Source organism: Bison bison, unplaced genomic scaffold (genome assembly GCF_000754665.1).
Source record: "Bison bison bison isolate TAMUID 2011002044 unplaced genomic scaffold, Bison_UMD1.0 scf7180017864178, whole genome shotgun sequence".
Taxonomy (NCBI): Eukaryota; Metazoa; Chordata; class Mammalia; order Artiodactyla; family Bovidae; genus Bison; species Bison bison.
Genome location: NW_011494750.1, coordinates 1,325,710 through 1,347,652, shown reverse-complemented (window position 1 = coordinate 1,347,652; position 21,943 = coordinate 1,325,710). Strand labels below are relative to the sequence as shown.

The 21,943-nt window shown below is 55.7% G+C and overlaps 1 protein-coding gene across 1 annotated transcript in view; it reads right to left on the bottom strand.

Moving 5' to 3' along the window:
• Positions 1–30: 30 nt before the first annotated feature.
• CREB3L1 (cAMP responsive element binding protein 3-like 1) overlaps positions 31–21,943 on the bottom strand; it is a 36,781-nt gene continuing 14,868 nt past the window's right edge. The window contains exons 2-12 of the mRNA XM_010842336.1: positions 15,923–16,151; positions 12,586–12,770; positions 10,477–10,555; positions 7,880–8,037; positions 7,098–7,247; positions 6,800–6,858; positions 6,414–6,482; positions 4,460–4,559; positions 3,433–3,559; positions 956–1,223; positions 31–780 (exon numbers count right to left, since the gene is read on the bottom strand). Of these exons, the coding sequence (XP_010840638.1) occupies positions 744–780; positions 956–1,223; positions 3,433–3,559; positions 4,460–4,559; positions 6,414–6,482; positions 6,800–6,858; positions 7,098–7,247; positions 7,880–8,037; positions 10,477–10,555; positions 12,586–12,770; positions 15,923–16,151 (1,461 nt within the window). The 3' untranslated portion in view covers positions 31–743. The remainder of the gene's footprint in view (positions 781–955; positions 1,224–3,432; positions 3,560–4,459; positions 4,560–6,413; positions 6,483–6,799; positions 6,859–7,097; positions 7,248–7,879; positions 8,038–10,476; positions 10,556–12,585; positions 12,771–15,922; positions 16,152–21,943) is intronic.

Here is a 21,943-nt window from a genome sequence, read left to right as displayed (position 1 = left end):
CCGTGAAGAAAAGCACAAAGTCAGGGATTGATGCTGCATCATTTTTTTTTTTTTACTTTTGCCTTCTTAAAGCATGTGCTGAGCTGATGGGTGAAGCAGTTTGGCAATTAAAAAGGCCCAGCGGCTTGGGCAGCGGCAGAGGGGGGGGCCAGGTGAGGGGTTGGGGCGGACCCTCTCTCCTGGGCCAGGGAGCAGTGAAGCCCGCACTAACTTCATAAAATACAAAACTAGGGAGGGTTGAAGGTAGGAGGGAGACTTGTAAAATACAATATCTTAGGGACTGGCAATAATAAAAAATAAGGCTCATTATTTACAAACAATTTCTGTTCTTGGTCTCTGTACAGTGGAGGGGGGCGGGGCGGGGCTTAGTGGGTCGGTCTGTTGATGTGTCTGTGTGTGTATGTGGTCGGGGTGGGGCAGGAGGCAGTGGTCCTCTTGGTCATTATGAGAAAGGAGGTGGGTAACCCAGTGAGTGGTTTATCTGAGAAGGACGGATGGTTGTGGGAGGGAGGGGGTGAGAACAGAGTGGTTGGCCCAAGGGAACAGTCCAAATGTGGGGGGAGGGGGGGCCCCAGTCAAGATCTGGGGCAAAGAGGGGCTGGTGGGGGATGGGGAGCGGAACCCTTTCTCCTGGGAGGGGACCCCAGGGGGCAGGGGTACGAGCCGGATCCGGGTTGGTGAGCAGGACGACCCCTCTTCTGAGTACCAGAGGGTACGCCCTGTGTCCTGGGTCTTGGCACGGCCTAGGAGAGCTTGACGGTGGTGTTGGGACCCAGATCCCTGGAGAGAGAAGAGAAGTTAGGGATGACTCTGTCCGGGAAGGACCCTCTCGCCCGTCTGCAAGCTGGGTTTGGACTTGGGAGGGATGGGGCCGTGGGAGGGTGTGGCTGACAACATGGGGACCAGGGCTGGGCGGAGTCTGGGGCCCCAGGAAGGGAAGGGGCCACCCACCCACCTCTCATGGAACCACTCCTTAGGGTGGGAGAAGTCAGGACCCGTGCTGTTCCCACCGACGTCCTTTGGCCAGGCCTCACTCAGGTACTTGCTCGTCTCGTGGGTGCTGTCCAGGTGGTCATGTTGCAGGTGGTCCTGGGGTCGCTGCTCCACCGGCCCCCCGGGCTTGATCTCCCAGCCATCGGGGGGCTCCACAGGCAGCAAGGCACTGCGGCCATCCTCCCACGAGCCTGCTCCCTCGTCGTAGAACAGGAGGCTCCGGGAGGGCACTGGAGAAGGAGCTCAGGGTGAGCCATGGTGCCAAGGCTCCCTCCCCGTCTAGGCCGCATTCAGGGCCCAGTGGTCAAGGACCTGGGCCCTGGACTCTTTCAGGCCTGGATCTGAATCCAGCTCAAATGATGCCCAGCTGTGTGACTGCAGGCAAGCCATGCCTTTGCTTTCACCTTTCTGAGCTTGCTCATCTGTAAAACAGGATACTAGGGGCCAACCTCCTGTCGATGCGAGGTTTAAATGAGATAACAGAGTAACTGAAACAGCACTCAGAGCAAGTTAGTGCTCCCTAAGCAGAGGGCACTGGGCTGGGGCATCTGAGAGCTGGGTTTTCATCCTACTGAACCACTCCCTTCCTGTGAGACCTTGAATAAACCTTTTCCCCGTTTGAGGCCCCAGTTTACCCCTCAGGGAGATGAGGAAAAGAGAAAACACATTTGTTGCATATCTACTATGCCTATCAGAGACTGTCGGCATCCTTTAACCTATATCAAATCATTAACAGAAACTCTTAGAATGAGATATTTTTAGGTCTATTTCACAAAACAGGCCATTGAGGCTCCAGGTTGTCAGGGACGTTGTCCCAGTCTAAGGACGATGCACTGTAGCTGAGCTGCAGACCCTGGCCCGCCTGACTCCAGGAGCCGCCGGCACCCTCCTCACTCTCAGGGCCCTGACCTCAGGGTCTGCCTGAGCAGGGCCCCTGCACCTCTGCGCTGCCCCAGCTCCATGGGCCAGCCTGCTCCAGGGGTCACTTCCTCCTCTTCGCCCGCCCTTCGCCCTGCGCCCTGCGGGGACCCTGAGCCTGAAACCCACTGCGTTCACTCCGAGGGGCTCACTCATTCCTGCACTCCCCTGGCTCCTCTGACTCTGCTTTTGTCCATCAACATGCCTCCCCCGCCCCCTAATCCCACTCCCCCAACTTCCATTCCTTCCTGTGCCTCCCATCACACAGACCCCTCTGGCCTTGAGACATGTGCTTCTCAGGATCTTACATCCCTGCCACCCACCTCCCTTAGCGACTGCCTCTTCTCTGCTTCTCTGGCTGCTCTGGTCCAGGGAGGGGTTTTCACTCCCCACCTCTGCTTCCTCTTCCCCTAACCCTCCCCATGGCCGCTCCCTCCCCTCAAGGGCCTGCAGGCCCAACTCATTTTCCCTGCAGCATCCCTCCTTCGTGAAACTCACTCCCCCCCAGCTCCTCGCTCCCTCCGACCTCCCATCTGTTTCCTTTTCCTCCTCCTGCCCTGCTGGATGACACGCTCCAGGAGGCCATGAGGGACCGTCTGGAAGTTCCTCTGGAGGTCTGTCTGAAGTATCCTCTGTCTCCGGAAATCCACCCTATTCTTCCCTGCCCCCGGGCCGGTTCTCCCCTTGCCACTTCGTGTTGTGTCTTTTCTCTCCTCTTGTGAGCGCATCAAAAAGGGAGCGACTGCTGCTCTCGTTTAGTAGAGCCTGCAGTGTACTAGGAACTGTACCGAGAGCCTTCGTGCACCATGTCATTTCGTCTTCACAGCAAACATGCTCAATAAGCATGGAACTGGTAACTCCCATTTTCGAGATAAGAGATTAAAATTTAGCATGCTTCAGACGCATGCCCGAGGTCACGCACTTAGCGAGTGGCAGATATGACTGACTGGGAAACTCCATGTTCCTAACAGTCCTCACAAGCCCCAGGGGGTGGTACCTAGCTGAGTCCACACCACCACTCCCACGCTTCTGCCCGGGATAGACATTACCAGTGGATCTTGCCACACCTTCCTGTTGATCCTGAATGGGGCCTCAGAGTCCTTCTTAGCAGTGCTTCATGCAGCCACTAACATCTTATGGAAAATGGCCCTGGAGCTGAAACTCACTCGCTATCCCGGTTGTAAAATATTGATGGTGGCTTAGCAGATGCGCCCTACCAACCGGCGCCATAATACATGGGGCTAGGGTGGGAACATTCCTGTTATTCCCTAAACCTCCTCCCCTGGCCAAGCCACTCCTGGGTGGGTTGGGAATCAGGGGCTCTGCCTTGTAGTTCTAATTCTAGAACTAACATCAAACAAATCATAGACCCTTGGGAGAGGCCTCAGTTTCCCCATCTGCAAAATGGGAAGGTAGAATGAGACGGTGTCAGCCCCAGACCTGGCTCCTCACTTGCGTCTGTCTTCTGCCCAGAAGTTGGGGCCGGTGTAGGGGGAGGTCAGCCCTGCTTGGGGCACTCACTCTGACTGGCGGCGTAGACGCTGTCAGTGGCCATCGGGTCTTCCTTCACAGTCTGGGAGCCAGAGGAGAACTCAGGGAGGCAGGGCACGAGGGAGCCCAGCACCAGGACGAAGCACAAGGCTGCCACCTGGCAGTGGAGAGAGTGTGGTGGGCAGAGCCGGGCCAGGGGACGGCGGCAGCCCTGGCCACCCCCAAGCCCCTCCTCCCTCCCCCCTCCATGAGCCACTGGGGGCCAAAGGCTCATCAGTTTTTCAGGAAATCTGCTCCCAGAGCCATGTGCGGGAGAAGAAGGTGGAGGCTGTCAGGCCATCTCAGCCCATTGGAGAGGGGCCACCCCAGGCAGCACTAGAAAAGAGAGGGAGTTGGCCAGTGTGGCTATCACCTCTGGGGTGGAAAGGAATCAGGAAAGGAAGGAAGGGGTAGGTGCTGAAGGAGACTGAGGCTGGGGCAAGGGACGGGGACATATCTTCACACTAGATTCCCAGCAGGACTCCCAGGAAGACTGGCCAGCACCGGGAGCTAAGAGTCACAGAGCCCAAACTAACACCTGCCTCTACTCCGGCTTTGCCACCTGATCCTGACAGCTTGAGGATCTTAGAGGGCCCGAGGACAGTGATTAACCCAGAGGCCACAGGCTGTACAGCTACAGGGGACGTGGAAAAGGAGCAAGCAGAGGCTGTGGCCACAGCCTGGACATCCCACCAGGCATGTAGAGAGAGACAGGTCCATATTTCCCCGCATCGCCCCAGGCCCATCCCCTCACTGGATCCTCAGAGGCTGCCTCCTCACTGCGCTTGGCCTGTCATCCCCTAGCAGCGTTCGTGTGAGTCACTACCATCCACACCGTGTCAGAACTGGTCAGGGAAGGTCATGTTTTGGAAGGTTCCATGGGCTTTGGGGAGAGAGGCGGGGGTCTGCTGGAGCCAGTGCACTGAATGCTCTGCACACCACTCCCCAGGCCCCAGAAAGCCGGCCTGGGGGCAGAGCGGGCCTCTTGCGGATCTGTGGGGAAGGAACAGTGACCTACCATGAGGCAGGTCCCGGTCTGGGTGGCTGCCATCTTGTAAGGTCTGGAGATCTTGCTGGTGACCAGAGTCTGGAGTTTCTGCAGCTGCTGGAGCAGAGTCCTGAGGGGGGCACAGCGGTCACCCAGCGGCTCTGACCCAGCAGGCAGGTATCTCTGCCTCCTGGAGCTCTCCCTGGGTGCGGGTGCGGGTGGGGGCACCTGGGCTGGCTCTAGACTTGGCTTCCACACCAGGTGCCCGCTTCACTCAAGGCAGAAAAGGTCACTTCCTGCTTGGCTCCTCTGTGGCGTGGCCGGGGCACCTGGCGCCCGCTTCACGGTGAATAGCTGGGTCACCCTGTGGGAGCTCAGAGGAGCCCCTTGAGGCTTCTTCTGGCCAAAGCGGAGACTGGAGGCGGGCCTAGCCCACCTGGGCTGAGGTCACCTTCTTTTTCTTTAACCCCGCAGCAGCCGCAGCTAAACCGACCTTCCCTTCTTCTACCCTGAGCTGCTAAGAAGGACGTGTCTGGCAGCGGCCTGGTACATGGTGAGGAGTGAGCGTGCGGGCGGGGGGGAGGAGGGGGGAAGCTACCATTTTTGTTAATTTTGTCACAGCACGTGTAACACTTCGTTCATTTACAAATTTGTATGTCATACCACGGGGTCGCAAAGAGTCAGACACGAATGAGCGACTGAACAACGACGTCAGTCTCTTTCGCTAACTGTGGGGGCTCCCTGAGGGCAGGGACTGGGTCCTCCCCAGCAAGGACTCCGCCCACCCTTGGTGAACAAATGTTGAACCATCTCTTCCCTCCCGCCCAGCTGGTCCATGGGGTTGCAGTTCCCAGAATGTACAGCAGGTGGCGAAATAGCTCCAAGGGCCTGGCCCTATTTGGGACCAGAGAGGAATCTGGGCCAGAGGAAGCGGGTGAGGGGCGAAGGCTCCCTCCCCTCTTTCCTGAGTCAGAGGGGCATTCTCCAGGTCAGTCAGGGGAGTGGCAGGATCCCGCTGGAGAAGCTGGGGGAGAAGGAAGGAAAGAAGGAAAGAGCCTTCTGTTGAGCACCTGCTCAACAGAACAGGGTGCTGTTTTAATTACTCCCAGTGAACAATTATTAAAGACCTACTGTGGGCTCATGACTGGTTACTAACAAGAATTCAGAATAAGAGCAAGAAAAAAGAGAAGGAAAGTTAACACGAAGGGAGCATTCTCAAACGCCAAGGAGAGTGCTAGCCCTTTTCTTGCTAGGTCTTATCACATCGTCACATGAATCCGGGGAGATACCACTTCCATAGTCTCCATGTCGACAGAGAAACTGGGGCCCAGAGATGCATGACAGTTTTCCCAGGATCACAAAGACAGCACCCGGAGTTGTGACTTTCTGTGGCCACCGCATGCCAGGCCCTGTGTGGGCTCCAGACTGTTTCTCAAACTTAGTCGTGCACGTGAATGACTTAAGTGTGTTGCTGAAATGCAGATTCTGATTCAAGTTAAGTGTGGGGAGAGGCCCGAGATTCTGCACTTCTGCAAGCCCCTAGCTGATGTTGACGTGCTGGTCTGAGAAACTCACTCTGAGTAGTAAGCATGCACACCATGTACACCGGTGGTCTGACTTCAGGGTGCCTCAGAATCACCTTAGGAGGGCTTGTTAACACATAGGTTGTGGAACCTTCCCCAGATTCAACAGGGCTGGCAGGAGGCCCGAGCACGAAGCATTTCTAACAAGTGCCCAGGGGCTGCTGCTGGTTTGTATTATTTCACTTAAGCATCTCGCCAGCCGTGTCCAGTATCTAGAGTTCTGAGTGGATAAAGGAGGAAGGGAAACTGAGGGTCCCAGGCTGCAGGGCCCCTGCTTCTGGGATTTGCATTACTCTGAGCTCAGTGGTCTCTCCTCCCTCCTGCTTCCCAGAGCTATGCCAGAGCCAGCCACTGGCTGCAGAAGGGCAGGGGCCAGGGGGCACGCAGGCGGCACCACCCACCTGTTGGCATTCTCCAGCGTTTCCACCTTCTTCCACAGTTCGTTGTTCTCAGATGTAAATGTCTCCACCCTGGGGGGGCCAAGCAGGCACAGGCTCAGCGCCAGCCCCCAGACCTGGCTTCCCCCCCACTTTGGGGTCACGTGGGGTGTGGCATGCTGAATCTTAGTCCCTGACCAGGATTTGAACCTGTGCCCCTTGCACTGGGAGCACAGAGTCGTAACCACTAGACCACCAAGGAAGTCTCTCTGCTGCCCGCTTTGCCCTGCCCACCAGCATCCTACTCCCCATGCCACTCCCCCACCGCCCCCGAGAGGGTGGGAGACAAATCCAGGCTGGGGAGCGGAGCCCAGGCCACTTGGACTGTCCTCCCGCCCCAGGCCTCTTACTTCTTTTCTAGACACTCCACGTATTCCTTCTTCTTACGGCGGCTCTCCTGGGCCGAGATCTAGAGGGGAAAGCCCCCAAACGGGAGTTGTTATTGTTCAGTCACCATGCTGTGTCCAACTCTCCGTGACGCCGTGGACCGCAGTAGGCCAGGCTTCCCTGTCCCTCATGGAATTACCAAGCCACGTATCCAGTTCCTGGGCTCCCCAGTTTCAGGACTGGCATGGCCAGGGAAGCAGAGCCCCGCCCCCACCCCCCAGGAAGCCCCAGGGCAGGGCCAGGGTCTGCCTCGAGATTTACCTTGTTCTTGATCTTCCTCCGGACCCTCTTCAAGGCCTTCTCCTCGGCTTTGGTGAGGGGGAGTTTGGTGGGGATGGGATAGCCCTCAGCAACCAGGGTGCGCTTCTCCTCCTCCGTCAGGAGCAGCGGCCCCGACGTCCCCTGTAATTTCTGCGGCAAGGGGGACATACTAGTTAGGAACCAGACAGCCCTGCATTCAAATCTGAGCTCGGCCATTTACCCTCAGCACGACCTGGGCAAGGCACCCAGCTCACTGAACCTCAGTTTCCTCATCTGAAAAAGGGGCGGATCTGAATTAAATCCAGTAACATGTCACAAGTGCTGAGGATGTTGTTGGCAGCCTGGCATGTTAGGCCCTCAATATAGTGTTGGGAAGGGCTGGTCCCTAGATCCCATTGTGGAATCCACAGCCTCAGAGCTTACTTGTCCAGGGCCCCCTGAACAGCACCCACCTCGGACACCTACCACCTCTAGACCTGAGGGGTCCCCCACCCATCCCAGGGCTTCTGGGCCTCCTGAACTTTGCTCTGCAAACAGTGCTCCCTGGAGGCAGCCTGAGCCATCCCCCTGGAGGTCAGGAATGTCAAGTTGTAGGCCCAGCTTGGCTGCCAGCGGGCTCAGCAGGCCTCTTGGACTCTTCCCGTTTCCTATTCATCCCCAAGCACAATTAAAAAATCTTCACTCCCATCTGCGGGGCAGGCGCCTCCTGTGTTCTGATGCGGGTGGGGATCAGGCTTAGGGCTCCCCCCAGACACTGGGTTCCTCTGGCCCCAGCTGCTTACGTGAGGGGCGGTGAGGAGTGGAGAGGTGGAGATGGCCGTGGAGGAGCGGGCCATGGGCCGGATTGGGCTGGAAGGGGGCAGAGAGCGGGGACTCTGGGAGCCGTCGCTGTCGCTGCCGTGGCTGCTGGGGGGCGTCGGAGGCATCTGCAGCAGGTCCTCTGTGGGGAGCAGGAGAAACCAGGTTAGCCGGGCGCCCCAGCTCTGGGCAGACAGAGTTCGGCACAGCGCGGGCCTAAGTCGGTCCGAAGGCTTCTGGGCAGACTGCTCGGGCCTTGACCCCTATAACGTCAGGACCCCCCTCCCCCCAGACCCTAGTATGTCAGAAAGTAGAGTTGACATCCCAGAAGACAGTATCTGAGGGCCATGCCCTCTCTGACTCCACCAAGCCCAGCTCCTTTAAACCCGATTCTTGGTGGGAATTCCCTGGTGGCTCAGACGATAACGAATCCCCCTACAATGCAGGAGACCTGGGTTCCATCCTTGGGTTGGGAAGATCCCTTGGAGAAGGGAATGGCTACCCACTCTAATGTTCTTTACTGGAGAATTCCACGGACAGAGGAGCCTGGTATAGTCCATGGATGGGGTCGCAGAGTTGGAAATGACTGAGCGACTAACACTAACACTTGGCAGGGATAACACAGAGGCTGGATTCTCGGGGCTCCTCTCCCTGGTGGCTCAGACAGTAAAGAATCCACCTGCAATGCAGGAGACTGCCAGCGATGAAGGAGATCCAGGTTTGATCCCTGGGTCGGGAAGATCCCCTGGAAAAGGAAATGGCAACCCACTCCACTATTCTTGCCTGGGAAATCCCATGGACAGAGGAGCCTAGCGGGCTACAGTCCCTGGGGTTGCAAGAGTCGGACACAGCTTAGTGACTAAACCCTGACTTCATAGGGCTCAGGGTCTGTGAGCCTCCAACTTGGCAACCCCAGGAGATGTCTGGAGTCTGCCCACAGCGATACCCATGGGGATCAGACAGGGCAAACGACAGCCTCTGTCCCTTTCTTTCCATTTAACACCAGGGTGTCCATTTCCCACCTCAGGGTAACAGGGCAGCAGGCACTGAGCTTTCAGCAGACGCGCCAAGAGCACTGCTTTCCCCAGCACGCCCTCCCTGCTGCCTCTCTTGGCCACAGCATCGGGAAGAAGCCTGCGCTGAGCCCAGAGGACCAAGAGCCTGGAAGGCTGCAGTCCCTGGGGTTGCACAGAGTCAGACACAGCTGAGCACACGCGCATGCACATGCTGGAATCTGGAGCTCACTGCACCGCAGAGCTGGGCTGAGATTGGGAGAAGGAACCACTGCGTGCTTCTGGGCTCTGCCCCCCACTGCCTCCTACAGGAGTCCCCTCTGTCTTCTTTGGCTCTTATCTGCCTCTCGTGGATGCCGTACTGTAAAGACCACTGAACTTGGAGTCAGACCCGAGTTCAAGTCCTGACTGTTGTACCCCACAACAGTGTGACCTATATTCATGTTTACTTAACGTCTCGCAGCCTCACTTCCCTGTTGAACTGGGGGTGAAATGACTCCCTGTATGGAGCTGGGAGGATGCAATGGGCTAATGGATGCGACCATGCTTTATGATGTAAGGTGTTTTCACACTGGTCCCTTTCTGCTGCTGCTGCTGCTGCTGCTAAGTCGCTTCAGTCGTGTCCAACTCTGTGCGACCCCATAGACGGCAGCCCACCAGGTTCCCCCGTCCCTGGGATTCTCCAGGCAAGAACACTGGAGTGGCTTGCCATTTCCTTCTCCAATGCATGAAAGTGAAAAGTGAAATTGAAGTCGCTCAGTCATGTCCAACTCCTAGTGACCCCATGGACTGCAGCCCACCAGGGTCCTCCATCCATGGGATGGTCCCTTTCTACCTCCAGTTAATTCTGTCTTCTCTCAGAGGCTGTTGTAAGTAACTTGAGGGTGAAACTTGGGCCTTATTCATCTTCCTAAATCTTGTGGTGGTTCGTCCAGGGCCTGATACACAGTTGATGCTTAGTCAGTGTTGGATGAATGAATGCGGTGGGACTGGAAAGATTAAGTTAGTCCTCTCTCCTGCTCAACCCAAGAAGCTTCCTCTGTCCTCTCCTGTCAGGTCTGGGGAGGTGTTTCCTGGGATCTGTCATCTTTAACCCACAACACAACCGTATAATTAGTGGTTTGTCTGTGACCCTCACTACTGTGTGAGCTCCTTGGGTACAATGACTGTTTTCTCTCTGTGCATCCCAAGTTCCTGGAACTAGGAGAGGCCCAATGTACTCTTGTTGGATGGGTGGATGAATGGATAGCTGGAAGAATGGACAGATGGACAGATAAATGAGTAAATGGATGAATGGATGGATGAGCTGATGGCTATGGAGAGGACCTCAGTTAGTGAATGATGGGAGGGGAAACTGGAAAACAGGATGAGAAGCTGGTGATAACAGTGACAACAGCTGTAGAATGAGCAGGAAGGGCCTGGAGAGGCAGGGAACGGGCACAAAAGGGAGGAGAGGCTGTTATGGGGAGAAAAGGGACGTGTCGAGGGAGACAGGGGCTGAACCGAGGGGTAAGGAATGTGGTCTGTCCAAGACTGGAGACGAAGAGCCCCTCTCCAGACACACCCACCTGGTGTCACTTTGAGGAACTGGTGCACCTCCTGGGGCTCGGCTTTGATCACTGGCAGCTGAGTCATCTCTCCTGGGGCCTGAGGAAGAGGCAGGGCTCCGTCAGCTGCTCCGGGGGCCTGTCCCCACCAACTTCCCGCCCTCCCTGAGCCTGGGGGCGTCTGCCCTACAGCATTAAGAAAGTAGCTGGGCTCAGGGTTCCAGGCATATCCCAGAGGGAGCAGAGGCAGGTTCTTATGCCTCAAGCAGAAGGCAAGTCAGGCCTCAGGGAAGAGAGTGGTGGCCAAGGAACATCGTTTAGCTCCCGAGTTCAGGGAAGAAGGGCTTCCTGTGGCCTCTGAGGCCAGGACTGTCTTTTTCGGAGGGGGTGACCCTACACCGACTGTGAACACCATGCAGGCCTGGGTATGTGGGTTGCCATGAGACCCACATAATGTAATGTCTGGCAGATTACACTGCCAGATACACTGCCAGATTCCCTGAACGGTAATCACAACGCCGACGAAGGAGGCATTATAGAAAGGTCCCCGAGCGTCCCTGAGCAGCTGAAATCTGAGTCCTGAAGTAGAAACAGCAGTATTCCAGATACAGGGTGGGGCAGGATGTGGGTGAGGGGAAAGGCACTCCACGTCGAGGAAAAAGCATCTGCGAAAGCACAGCGCCCAGACAGAGCCTGGCTAGATCCGGAAACGGTGCGCACAGAGGGCGTCCAGAGTGTAGCCTGTGTCAGAGGTGCGGTGGCGAGACACAGACCAGAAGACCTGGGGAGAGGACATGGCTCCCCTGAGCCCAGCGCCTAACTTCCATAACCTTGGCTCCACGGCCATCCTGTCTTCCCTTCCTGCTCTGCGGAGGCCTCAGGAGTCACAGAGCCAGCCCTGAAGATGGTCCCCAAAGATCCTCTCCGTCTGCAGCCAGCCCTGAACCCTCCAGTCCCTGGTGGAGGAGGAAGGATTGCCCTTTCTTGCCTCGGTTGCAGGCTAAGTCGCTTCAGTCATGTCTGACTCTTTGCGACCCCAGGCTCTCTCGCGTCCATGGGATTCTCCAGGCAAGAATGCTGAAGTGGAGTGGGTTGCCATTTCCTCCTCCGGTGGATCTTCCCGACTCAGGGATCAAACCCGTGTCTCTTACATCTCTGGCACTGTCAGGCAGGCTCTACCGCTGCTGCCACCTGGGAAACCCTTGGGTCACGTGCGTTTTGAGCGGGTGAGCCATGTGGCCAGCAGGGGGCAGTGCCAGCCAAGCCCCGACTCAAGGGATTCCAAGAGCTTCCCGGTGACTCAGTGGTAAAGGATGCTCCTGCCAATGCAGGAGATGCGGGTTCGCATCCCTGGGTGGGGAAGATCCCCTGGAGAAAGAAATGACAACCCACTCCGGTATTCTTGCCTGGGAAATCCCATGGACAGAGGAGCCTGGTGGGCTAGTCACAAAGAGTCGGACACAACGTAGCAACTAAACAACAAGTGTTTTAGACGCAAGAGTAGGAGCCCGTTAGCCATAGTTCAAGCTCCCATTTTACAGAGAAGGAAGCTGAGGAATGAAGAAGGAAGGCACCGTGCCCACAGCACAAGTGGGAGCAGAGCCGGGACCAGGCAGGGCCTCTCCCAGGCGCCGGGAGTCTGGGCCTCACGGCCCCAGAAGGGTTTTCAGAGGTCCGCTTTGGTTCTATAGCTAAGCGACGGTATCTAGACATTCATGGGGGGAGGGCCGGCCTGCGCGTGTAGGTTAAACATATTCATCTCATGAATATAAACAATGGAAATAGGGTATAATTTTTATATTTCCATTTAGGTGTTTCTTCGTTTTTAAAAATCCGGACACTGAGAAAATTATGTGGCCTGGGCTGTCTCCTACCCTGAGACCCTGGGTGGGGTCCCCAATGCCCAGCCCTGCCTGGGTGCCTTCGTCTTCTTCCGCACACAGTGAGGGCCCCCGTGCTCTGAGTCTGTTCTAGGTTGGTGAAAGGGTGGCCCAAGATGGGGGCAGAGACAGGGCCACACTGCTCCCTGCTCAGAGCCCCGGGGTGCCCAGGGTTTCAGATGGCCCTTCCTGCAGAGATCCACCCCCCCTCCTCCCGCCCTCAGCCCCTGTAAACAGACCCCAGGCTCACCTGGTGGGGGACGGGCAGCCTGGTCAGGGGGCTGAGGCCCAGCAGCGGGGTGGTGGCCATGGCAGCGGCGGCGGCCATGGCCGAGGAGGCGGCCAGAGGGTCCACGGGCAGCTCCGGGCTCTGTTCCTGCTTCACCATGACTGAGCACAGTTTGTGCCCCAGCACCCACGCTCCATGTTCCACATCTAGGGAAGGGGGCAGGACCCAGGCTCAGGCGACTCCCAGAGCAGAGGGCTCGGCCTCCCTCCTGGCCCCTTGCTGGACAGGGCCGTGGAGGGATGTTAGGGTACACGAGGAAGCAGGAAGGGAAGGGCATGGGGGGCGGCGCTGCTGAGGTGGAAGGGCAGAGTGGGCTGGCCCAGAACAGATAGAGGCCTCTTCTTCACTCAGCAGTTTACAGAGTGGGCTTGGACAACAGACCCCTCCCGCCTGGCTGTGTGACCTTAGACAAGGTGCTTAACCTCTCTGAGCCTTAGCTTCCTCACCTGTAAAAGTACTGGTCAAGAAGTAGATGTTCAACAAACGGCAGCTACTGTGAATATGATTACATTTATTCAGCAAACATCTAATGAGTGCCATGCTAGGTGCTGGGGGTCTGGAGAGAGTCACGAGCAGTTTAGCGCGGTTAGAACACAAAGACGGAGTCAGAGAGGCCAGCAGGGATGGGTTGGCCTTGGAGGCTGGACTCAGAGCTGTGACTTTGTCCTAAAGGTAACGAGGAGACACTGAAGGATTTTAAGCACACTCGGGGTTGTGAGGTTAAAAAAGATCACTCTGCCTCAGTGTGCAGACTGGACTGACCGCAGGCGAGATAGAGGCGGTGAGACCCTCAGGAGGCTGTTTCCGGAGAGAGGAAACGAGGCATGTGCTTAGGCAGTGGCAGCAGGGGTGGAGAAGAACATACTGGAGGCAAGATAAGAAGGAAGGCTCCACGGCCGTCTGGTGCCTGGATGGGACAGTGGGCGATGCTCAGGCTTCCCAGGGCAGCGCCCACCTCCTGCCCACCTCGTGGGCCTCCTGGCCTCACATGGACCACAGGGCTGCAGGGCGTCACCCCCTTTCCTGAGGGGTGCCTACAGTCCTCCTCTCCAAGTCAGCTCTGCTGCTGGTGGCCCAGCACCTGGCTCGGGTGAGGCTGAGGTCTGAGGAGCCAGCACGGAGGAGCTAGAGGGACCAGAGGCTCTGAGGCCTGTTATGGGTGGGGAGAAGGGTCAGCAGCCGCCTGATCCCACCTCTGAGGCCAGGCCCCACCCTGCAGGGAGCCTGAGGGCCCCCGCCCCTGGGCTCCAGGAACACCCACAATCTTCCCAAATTACAGGGCCAGCCTGCCGGCCTCCGGGAAGCTGCCCCCTGCAAAGGACCCACAGACAAATTGCTCTAAAAATAGGCTTGGGGTGGCGAGGAGTTGCCCGGCTGGGAAGCGGTGCACCCCACATGCTGCCCTTCCCCAGGCTGGGGTCCGCCGCCCCATTGAGGTGACCTCCAGATGGCAGGGCTGAGGTCAGGGCATGTAGGGACACTGTTGGAACCTCCACAGCCACGAGCCCTGGAGCCTCTTAAAGCCCCAGCAGGTGTCCCTGCCCTCAAGCGGGGGGATGGGGCAGGGTATAAGGGCCTGTCTCTGCCCTTGGGCAATCTCAAAGACCCTCAGAAGCAGCTCACACATCGTGCACTGGGACCGATTCCCAGCTCTCGATGCATATGAATTTGTGTATTCCTGCCATCAACTCTGGGGGCCAGCACTGCTCTTCTGTCCACTTAATAGATGAGAAAATTTAAAAACTCCACTTAAGACCATTGTCCTCTGAAGGGAAGGGAACCCTGTTCATGGTTCTAGCCACTATTGTCTTAATAGGACTTTATATACACAATGAAATAGCCACAAATTATTCATACGGAGATAGTGAAGGACAGGGAAGCCTGGTGTGCTGCAGTCCATGGGGTTGCAAAGAGTCAGAAACACTTAGAGACTAAATAACAACAAATGTATATATAGATACACACACATAAATATATTTATATAGGGACATCCCTAGTGGCTCAGACAGTAAAGAATTCACCTGTGACGCGAGAGACCTGGGTTCGATCTCTGGGTCCAGAAGATCTCCAGGAGAAGGGAACAGCAACCCACTCCAGTATTCTTGCCTGGAGAATTCCATGACAGAGGAGCCTGGCGGGCTACAGTCCACAAAGTCTGGAACATGGCTGAGTGACTATCACTTTCACTTCCATATATATATATATGAGCCAGAATTCTCAAGCTATTTATGTCTTCGTTTGATAATTGAGATTCAGAGAAGTTAAGCAACTTGTTCAAGGTCACACAGTAGCTGGTAGAGGCACTGGGATGCACACCAAAGCCAGTACCCCTTACTGCCCCTTAAGGCTGGCAAGTGTGGTGGTGGCAAGGGTATGAGGTTTAGAACCAGGGGGCCTGCTTGCTCCCAGGTCCCTGCTCTGCATTTTACTATGTGCGTGACCAAAACAATTCAGCTTTCCCGAAGTCTCATTTCCCTTACCAGACAAATAGGGAGTATGATTAAAGTGACTCTGACCTCACCTGTGAGTTGTGAGAAATAAACGAAATAATTAACAGGAAGGCACTTTGTAGACTGGACAGTGCTATCGAAACATTTACTGTTATTCCCATTTGAGATGAAGAAACTGAGGCTTATAAAGGCTGAGTCCAGGATCACCCAGCCAAACAGGAAGGAGCCAGCACCACCTGTATCTGAGGAAACACCCCAAGAGACCATTTCTAGGGAGGGCGCAGGCTGGCGTTCTCGAATGTTGATCGCCTGAGAGGAAAGACTCAAAGGGTCCTTTGCATAACAGGGGAAGAGGTGGGCAGAGGAGAGCTTTAGGGAACTCCGCCTTCCGGAGTAGAAGTAGGTGGGGTGCGGGTGGCTCTCCCAGGTAACGTCTCAGAGGACTGCACAGTGGGAGGAGGTGGTAAGGTTCTAGAGTCTTGGTAACTTGTTCATATGTACTGTTTAATCCTCCCCACCCCAGCCCCTCAGCTGTTTCATCTAAGACTGGTTCTCGGACCTAAGCATCAGTCGGTATCACCTGGAAGCCTGGACCCTCCCCACAGGGTTTCTGATCTGGCAGGTTTGGGTGGGACCCGAGAACCTGCCTTTCCAACGAGTTCCCAGGTGATGCTGCTGGTCTGGGACCTGCCCCTTTGCACATCAAGTCAGTGGAAGAGCCTCTTGACAAGGGCCCTTCTGGGTTGGACCTGAGGAAGAGCTGAAACATGGAGGACGGTCTCCCTTGAGAGGTGGCTGTGAGTGGCTTTTCTGGGTCTGGGGTCCTGGGCCCTGCCACCCGTTCTTACCTTGGGTGGTGTCTTCCATCTTGATGGGCACGACGGGGCTCTGAGGCGCCGAGTCACCGCTCAGGGAGTAGCTGTGCTCGGCCTGGATGCCCGGCGTGGGGGAGTCCAGTTCCATGTCCAGGAGAGGGCTCTTCTCGTCCAGCACAGGGTCATCAAAGAAACTGCTGAACAGGTCGTTGGAGAAGTCCTCCATGTTCTCTGCAAAGTGGTCCAGGTGCTCGGGGAAGTGCTAGGGGAGGAAGAGGGGGGAAGAGGGGGTCAGCTTATCCACCGTGGTCCCTGTGTCAACAACAAAAGGGCGCTTACCAAGGCCATTTGCCATCTGGCCACCCACTCCAGGATTCTCGCTTGGAAAATCCCATGGGCAGAGGAGCCTGGTGGGCTGCAGTCCATAGGGTCGCCAAGAGTTGGACATGACTGAGCAACCAATGGAGAAGGCAATGGCACCCCACTCCAGTACTCTTGCTTGGAAAATCCCATGGACGGAGAAGCCTGGTAGGCTGTAGTCCATGGGGTCGCTAAGAGTTGGACACGACTGAGCGACTTCCCTTTCACTTTTCACTTTCATGCATTGGAGAAGGAAATGACAACCCACTCCAGTGTTCTTGCCTGGAGAATCCCAGGGATGGGGGAGCCTGGTGGGCTGCCGTCTATGGGGTCGCACAGACTTGGACATGACTGAAGCAACTAAAGCAACTAGAGCAACTAAACCACCATCTGTGGAGATTGAACGCTGTGCTACTGCAGCTGTTGACCTTTGACACGCCCTGACGGGAGTTCAGGGAGGAGAGTCAGGCACTCTACGCTCCAGAAAAATGAGTGACACAGGTCTTTAGAGAGTTAAATATTTTCAGCAACTGATTTCATGATCCCAGTCCTTGCATCTCCTCATATCTAGACAAGCACTAAATCTCTTCATTGGTGACATCAGCTCCTCGTGACGAGCAGAACACCTTTTGTAAGTTAAGTGCTGGATTGCATGGAACGCCCCCTTCACCAGAATCATATGCATTGATCTTCCCCCACATCCTCTTTGGAGCAGTTTCTCAGAACTGTCTGAGGTGCTGTCTCCTGGGCTACAGTCCTCATTTTGCCCCCAAATAAAACTTAACTCCCAACTCTCCTGTTGTGCATCTTTTTTAGTTGACACCTGCAACCTCCCCATCACTCTTCCCACCGAAAGCGTGTACCTCAGACTGGGACGTGAACCCAGGTGGCCAGGATCCCACAGTTGCAGCATGAGGGATCTAATTCCCTGACCAGGAATTGAACCTGGCCCCCTGCATTGGGAGCTCGGGGTAATCTTAGCCGCTGGACTACCAGGTAAGTCCCCCACCTATCATCCTTTCTATCTCTACTGTTACTGCATCAGCACATTACCGTCACCACCACCTCCACTGACGTCCCCAACCTCTCTGGCGGTATCCTCAAGGTTGTGCCCTGGATGGTGTGAAAGAATCCAAGCGATAGGACACACGGCTATAATTCTGGCCCTGTGACCTTGGTCAAATCGCTTAGATTGCCCAAGCCTGCTTCTCAGCCCACCCTACTTCTGTCACAAGAAGACTAAGGAACTAAGTACTAAAGAATAACTCTACCTCCGCCAGCAAGTTTGCATTCCGAAGGCGTTATCAGTGACTTGTATTCTATTCTCTTTTGCTGGAATGCAAGGTGGGGAGATTATCGAGGACTCTGCTCCCCTCAGTGGATATGAGTTTGAGCAAACTCTGGGAGATAGTGGAGGACAGAGGAGCCTGGTGAGCTGCAGTCCTTGGGATCACAGAGTCGGACACAACTGAGTGACTGAACAGCTGCTCCCCTCATCGGTAGGGTCCTCACTTGTCCTCATGCCTCCAGAGTTTCCGTTTTCCCAGACATTCTTTCTGCCAAGAGATCAGGCCCCAGGGCCGTATCACTTGGTTTGAATCCTGGCCCTGACCTCGCTATGACTCAATGCCGTTCAGACTGCAGGGGGTGACTCAGTAGTGGGTTGTGAAGCAGGTCATGACCAGAATTTAAGGAAAAAGAAAACAGAACAAAATAGATTAGAAAAATACCAGGGTGTGCTGCACATAGGGAAGTTAAATACGTGGTAAATTTTTATCTCAGTTATGGGTGTGTGTATGTTCATGAGAAGGATGTAAAATATATTTCTCAGAAACAAAATAGTCTGAAAAATACTGGTCTCCGTGATCCTAGGAAAGTTGATCAATGTTTCTATGCTTCATTTCCTCCTTTGTACAGTGGGGGTGATAATAGTTCTTATCTGCTAAGGTTATTGTGAGGATTAAACAAGTTAATATATGTAAAGCACTTAGAATAGTTCCTGGTACATAGTAATTACTCAACAAACCTCTTATTAATAAAGCATCCAGCAGCAGCTGGTACATAGGAAGTTCTTATTTTTTCTCTCTGCTGCTGCTGCTGCTAAGTCACTTCAGTCGTGTCCGACTCTGTGTGACCCCACGGACGGCATCCCACCAGGCTCCTCCATCCCTGGGATTCTCCAGGTAAGAACACTGGAGTGGGTTGCCACTTCCTTCTCCAATGCATGAAAGTGAAAAGTGAAAGTGAATGTCTCAGTCATGTCTGACTCTTAGCGACCCCATGGACTGCAGCAAATTATAAATATGTAAGGACACGTTAGTGTTCTTCATTTTTCTTTTTTTGGCCACTCTGGGCTGCACGTGGGATCTTAGTTCCCCAGTCAGGGATCGAACCCACCCCTCTGCCCCCACCTGCAATGGCAGCCATAGAGTCTTAACCACAGGGAAGCCTCCTGTGCATTCGTTTTTCACTGACTGAATGAATTTGCTGGGGTTTTGCTTCTGACCCTGGGGGTCCCAGCTGGTGAATGGGTAAGAAGCTTTCTGGCCTGGAATAATTGGCACTTGTCCTAGTCTGGAAGGGATGATCAGAAAAGCCCTTGGTTTAAGAATAAGATTCAGGGGGTCAAGACTTTTAGCTCACTCCTTGCTAAGTTAATTCACTTTTCTAGGCCTCAGTTTCCTCATCTGTAATGGGGAAAATAATAGTTCCAACCTCATAGTGTTGTTATGAGGATCAAATATGCATTAGGTGCTTAATGCTACCCTCACAGGATTATGAGGATAAAGTGAGGAAATGCATGAAACACATGTATCCAAATAACATACAAATACACCTGCACAGTAGACCTATAACACTGAGAACAGGGCCTCGTATGCAGTGGGTGCTCAATAATTGCTGTTTTACGAAAAGCCTAACCCTGGGCCTGAGGTGAACTGAGCCTGGAGCCAATGCAGGGAGGTGGTTTGGTCCTCCCCCCCAAATCAGAGAATCCAGGATAAAATGAGTTCACAAATCCATTGACTTAAGCACTCTCACCTCTCCCCAGCTTGTCAGAACTTAAGATCACTAGCCTGCATTTGTCTTGTGATGTTAACTTTCCAAAGTGCTTTCATAGGCACCGTCTTATATAATCCTCACAACTATCCAAAGAGACAAGGAAGTTGCATATCTACATTTGGCAGATAGGGAAACTGAGGCCCAGGGAGCCAAGGAAGGCAGTGAAGGGTCCACAACCCGCCACCACCCAGTCCTTCCCCAGTGGCACCGGCCTTTCCCCTGGTCAGGAATTGCTCGTCTGCTGGACTGTGAACTCCCTGAGCTAGGGTCTGCACTTGTTCACCTGCTGGGTCCCAGCCCCTGGCCCAGGACAGACACTCAACTCTTGGTGGAGGGACAGGGCCTTGTACCCCAGAGGGCAACACCACCAGTGTGTCAATGATCCATCAATGCCTGGGGTGAGGTAGTACCTGGAGGTCAGAGGCTGAACAAGTCTCTAAGAATAATAACGATCCCAGCCGAAGGCCGTCCACCAGGCCCCCCAAACACACAGTCACAGGCTGGACGGTGCGGGCCGCACCTCTGGCGGGGTCTGGGCCAGCCCAGCTGGGGGCGCCCTCTCTCTCTCTTTCCTTCTCTTTCTCTCAGGGTCTCTCAAAGGCCTGATGTGGGGCCCAGTGGGAGAGGGCTGTGAGGAGCCCAGTGAGTCAGCTGCTAAGGTATTTCTTCAGCAGCTGCGTCTCAGGCGATAAGGGTTTGCCAAGCCCATTTCCGGGGCCTGGGAGAGGAGAGAGGCTTCCTCCAGTCTGGGCCAGGGTCCCTCAAGGATTCAGCTCCATGCAGATAAGCCAGTCCTTCTCAGAGACCCCTTATGGGGTGCCCATAGGGAACCTGCTGAGGGAGCTCAGTTGGCCCTACTTTGTGAGTGGCCCCCACCCACCTGCTGGAGACAGCAGCCAAGGCCCAGCCGGACAGAGCTTCCAGAGGGTGGGAGCCAAGTGGAAGGGAGGGCGGCCAAGGGTCAGGCAGTGGAGGGGGCAGGGGACACTTAGAGAACCAGGGCTTCCTTGCTCGGGACTTCCCTGTGTGCTGGGTGGACCTCCGGTGGCGACGGTGGGCATGTCCCATCACCCCTATTTCTATCTGATGCCTGGCCTCTCAGCCAGTTATGGTTTACACCATCAATTTAGAGGCAGAAGGGCCCTGAGAAAACCCATGGTCCACGCCCCCTCTCCCACTTGCTAATGAGGAAGCTAAGGTCCAGAGAGGGACCTATCACCATCACATAGTGAGGCGGTGATGTTGAGGGAGGGGTTACCAACAGCTCTGGGGCTGCACAGGAATAGCGGAGCAACTTCTTCTTGACCTCTTCTCTTCCTCTGTAACCACCTTCCCCACCCCAAACCCCAGACGGCCCCCTCTGGAGATCTCAGGCCTCCTAAGCTCCAGCAAGACTCCTTGTCCCGCCTCCCTACCCCCCAAAAAACTACAACCAGCTCGTCCTCCAGTTCACACACAGAAAGTTCAGGTTTCAGACACGACAGGGGTGGGAGGCAGGATCCTACCTACTGTTCTGAGGGGTACCGAGTTCTACTGGGGGTGAGCGTTCTTATGGGGGTGCCTTTCCAAGCAACCAGGGTGGGAAGCCAGAGAAGGAAATATTATGATTTGTTTCCCTCCTTGTTAAAAGACTTTTTCCAAGAGTCTTGCCAACATAAGCTCCCTCTCGGCGGCCACGCGCAGCCGGCGCCGGTTCCACTCTCTTGGAGGCGAGGTCCCGAGCTCTCGGGGCTCGAGGTCCCGCACACCCCTCCCCGTAGGCAGCATCTCCTCCCGAGACCGGGTCTCAGCAGCCGGCCCTTTAAGATTAAAGAAGGACCAGGACCTGCCTGCCCAGCGTTGGCCCAAGGGAAGTTAACGCGGGTGCGCGGGGGGCCGCCCCGTGCCGGAATCCAGCCTGCTCATTGGCCGAATCTGCGGAGGTCTGGGCCAATGGGAGGAGGCTGCGCGAGGCCTGCCGCTGGAGCGGCGGCAAGGAGGTGGGAGGAGAACCCGGCCTTTTGCCTGGGAGGGTCCTCGGCCTCCGCGGTTGGCGCGGGGATGATAAGGGCGGAGGGTATGGATTGGGTCTGGTCTTGCGTCCCTGCCTGCACCTGGGGCAGAGGCAGAGACGGCCCATCTGAGCTTGCCCATGGGCCTGGCAGTCCTACGGTGCCGAGTCCCTTATCAGTTGGCCTGGCCTCAGCCCCGCACGGGGAAGTGAAGACGGAGGGGGTCTCCTCGGACATCTCCAGCTCGAAAAAGGGAGGCTGGATCCCAACTCTTAACTTCCTTCGCGGCTCTTCCAGCTCCTTCTTTCCCTCCTGGAGTCATCCTAGCTTGGGGCTCACTGATGGGAGCGGGGTCTCTTTCCCTGGGAGAGGTGGGAGGCGAGACACTCCTGGGGCGGTAATAGCGCCGTCTGAGGTTCCTCTCGGTTCCCCAGCTCGAATTCCTAATAGAGAGTCGATGCAGAGCGAGGGGAAAGCTCTGGGGGCGCGGCTGTCCGCTGAGGATGTGTATGGGAAAGGAGTCTCCCCCACTCAAGCTGCCGCAGCCTCAGAGCGCCCCCTTCTCTCAGGCCCCCTAGAACGTCGGCGTGGCTGCGCCCCCATCACGGGCTTCTGCCCCTCCCCCGGTCCAGGCTGATGCAGT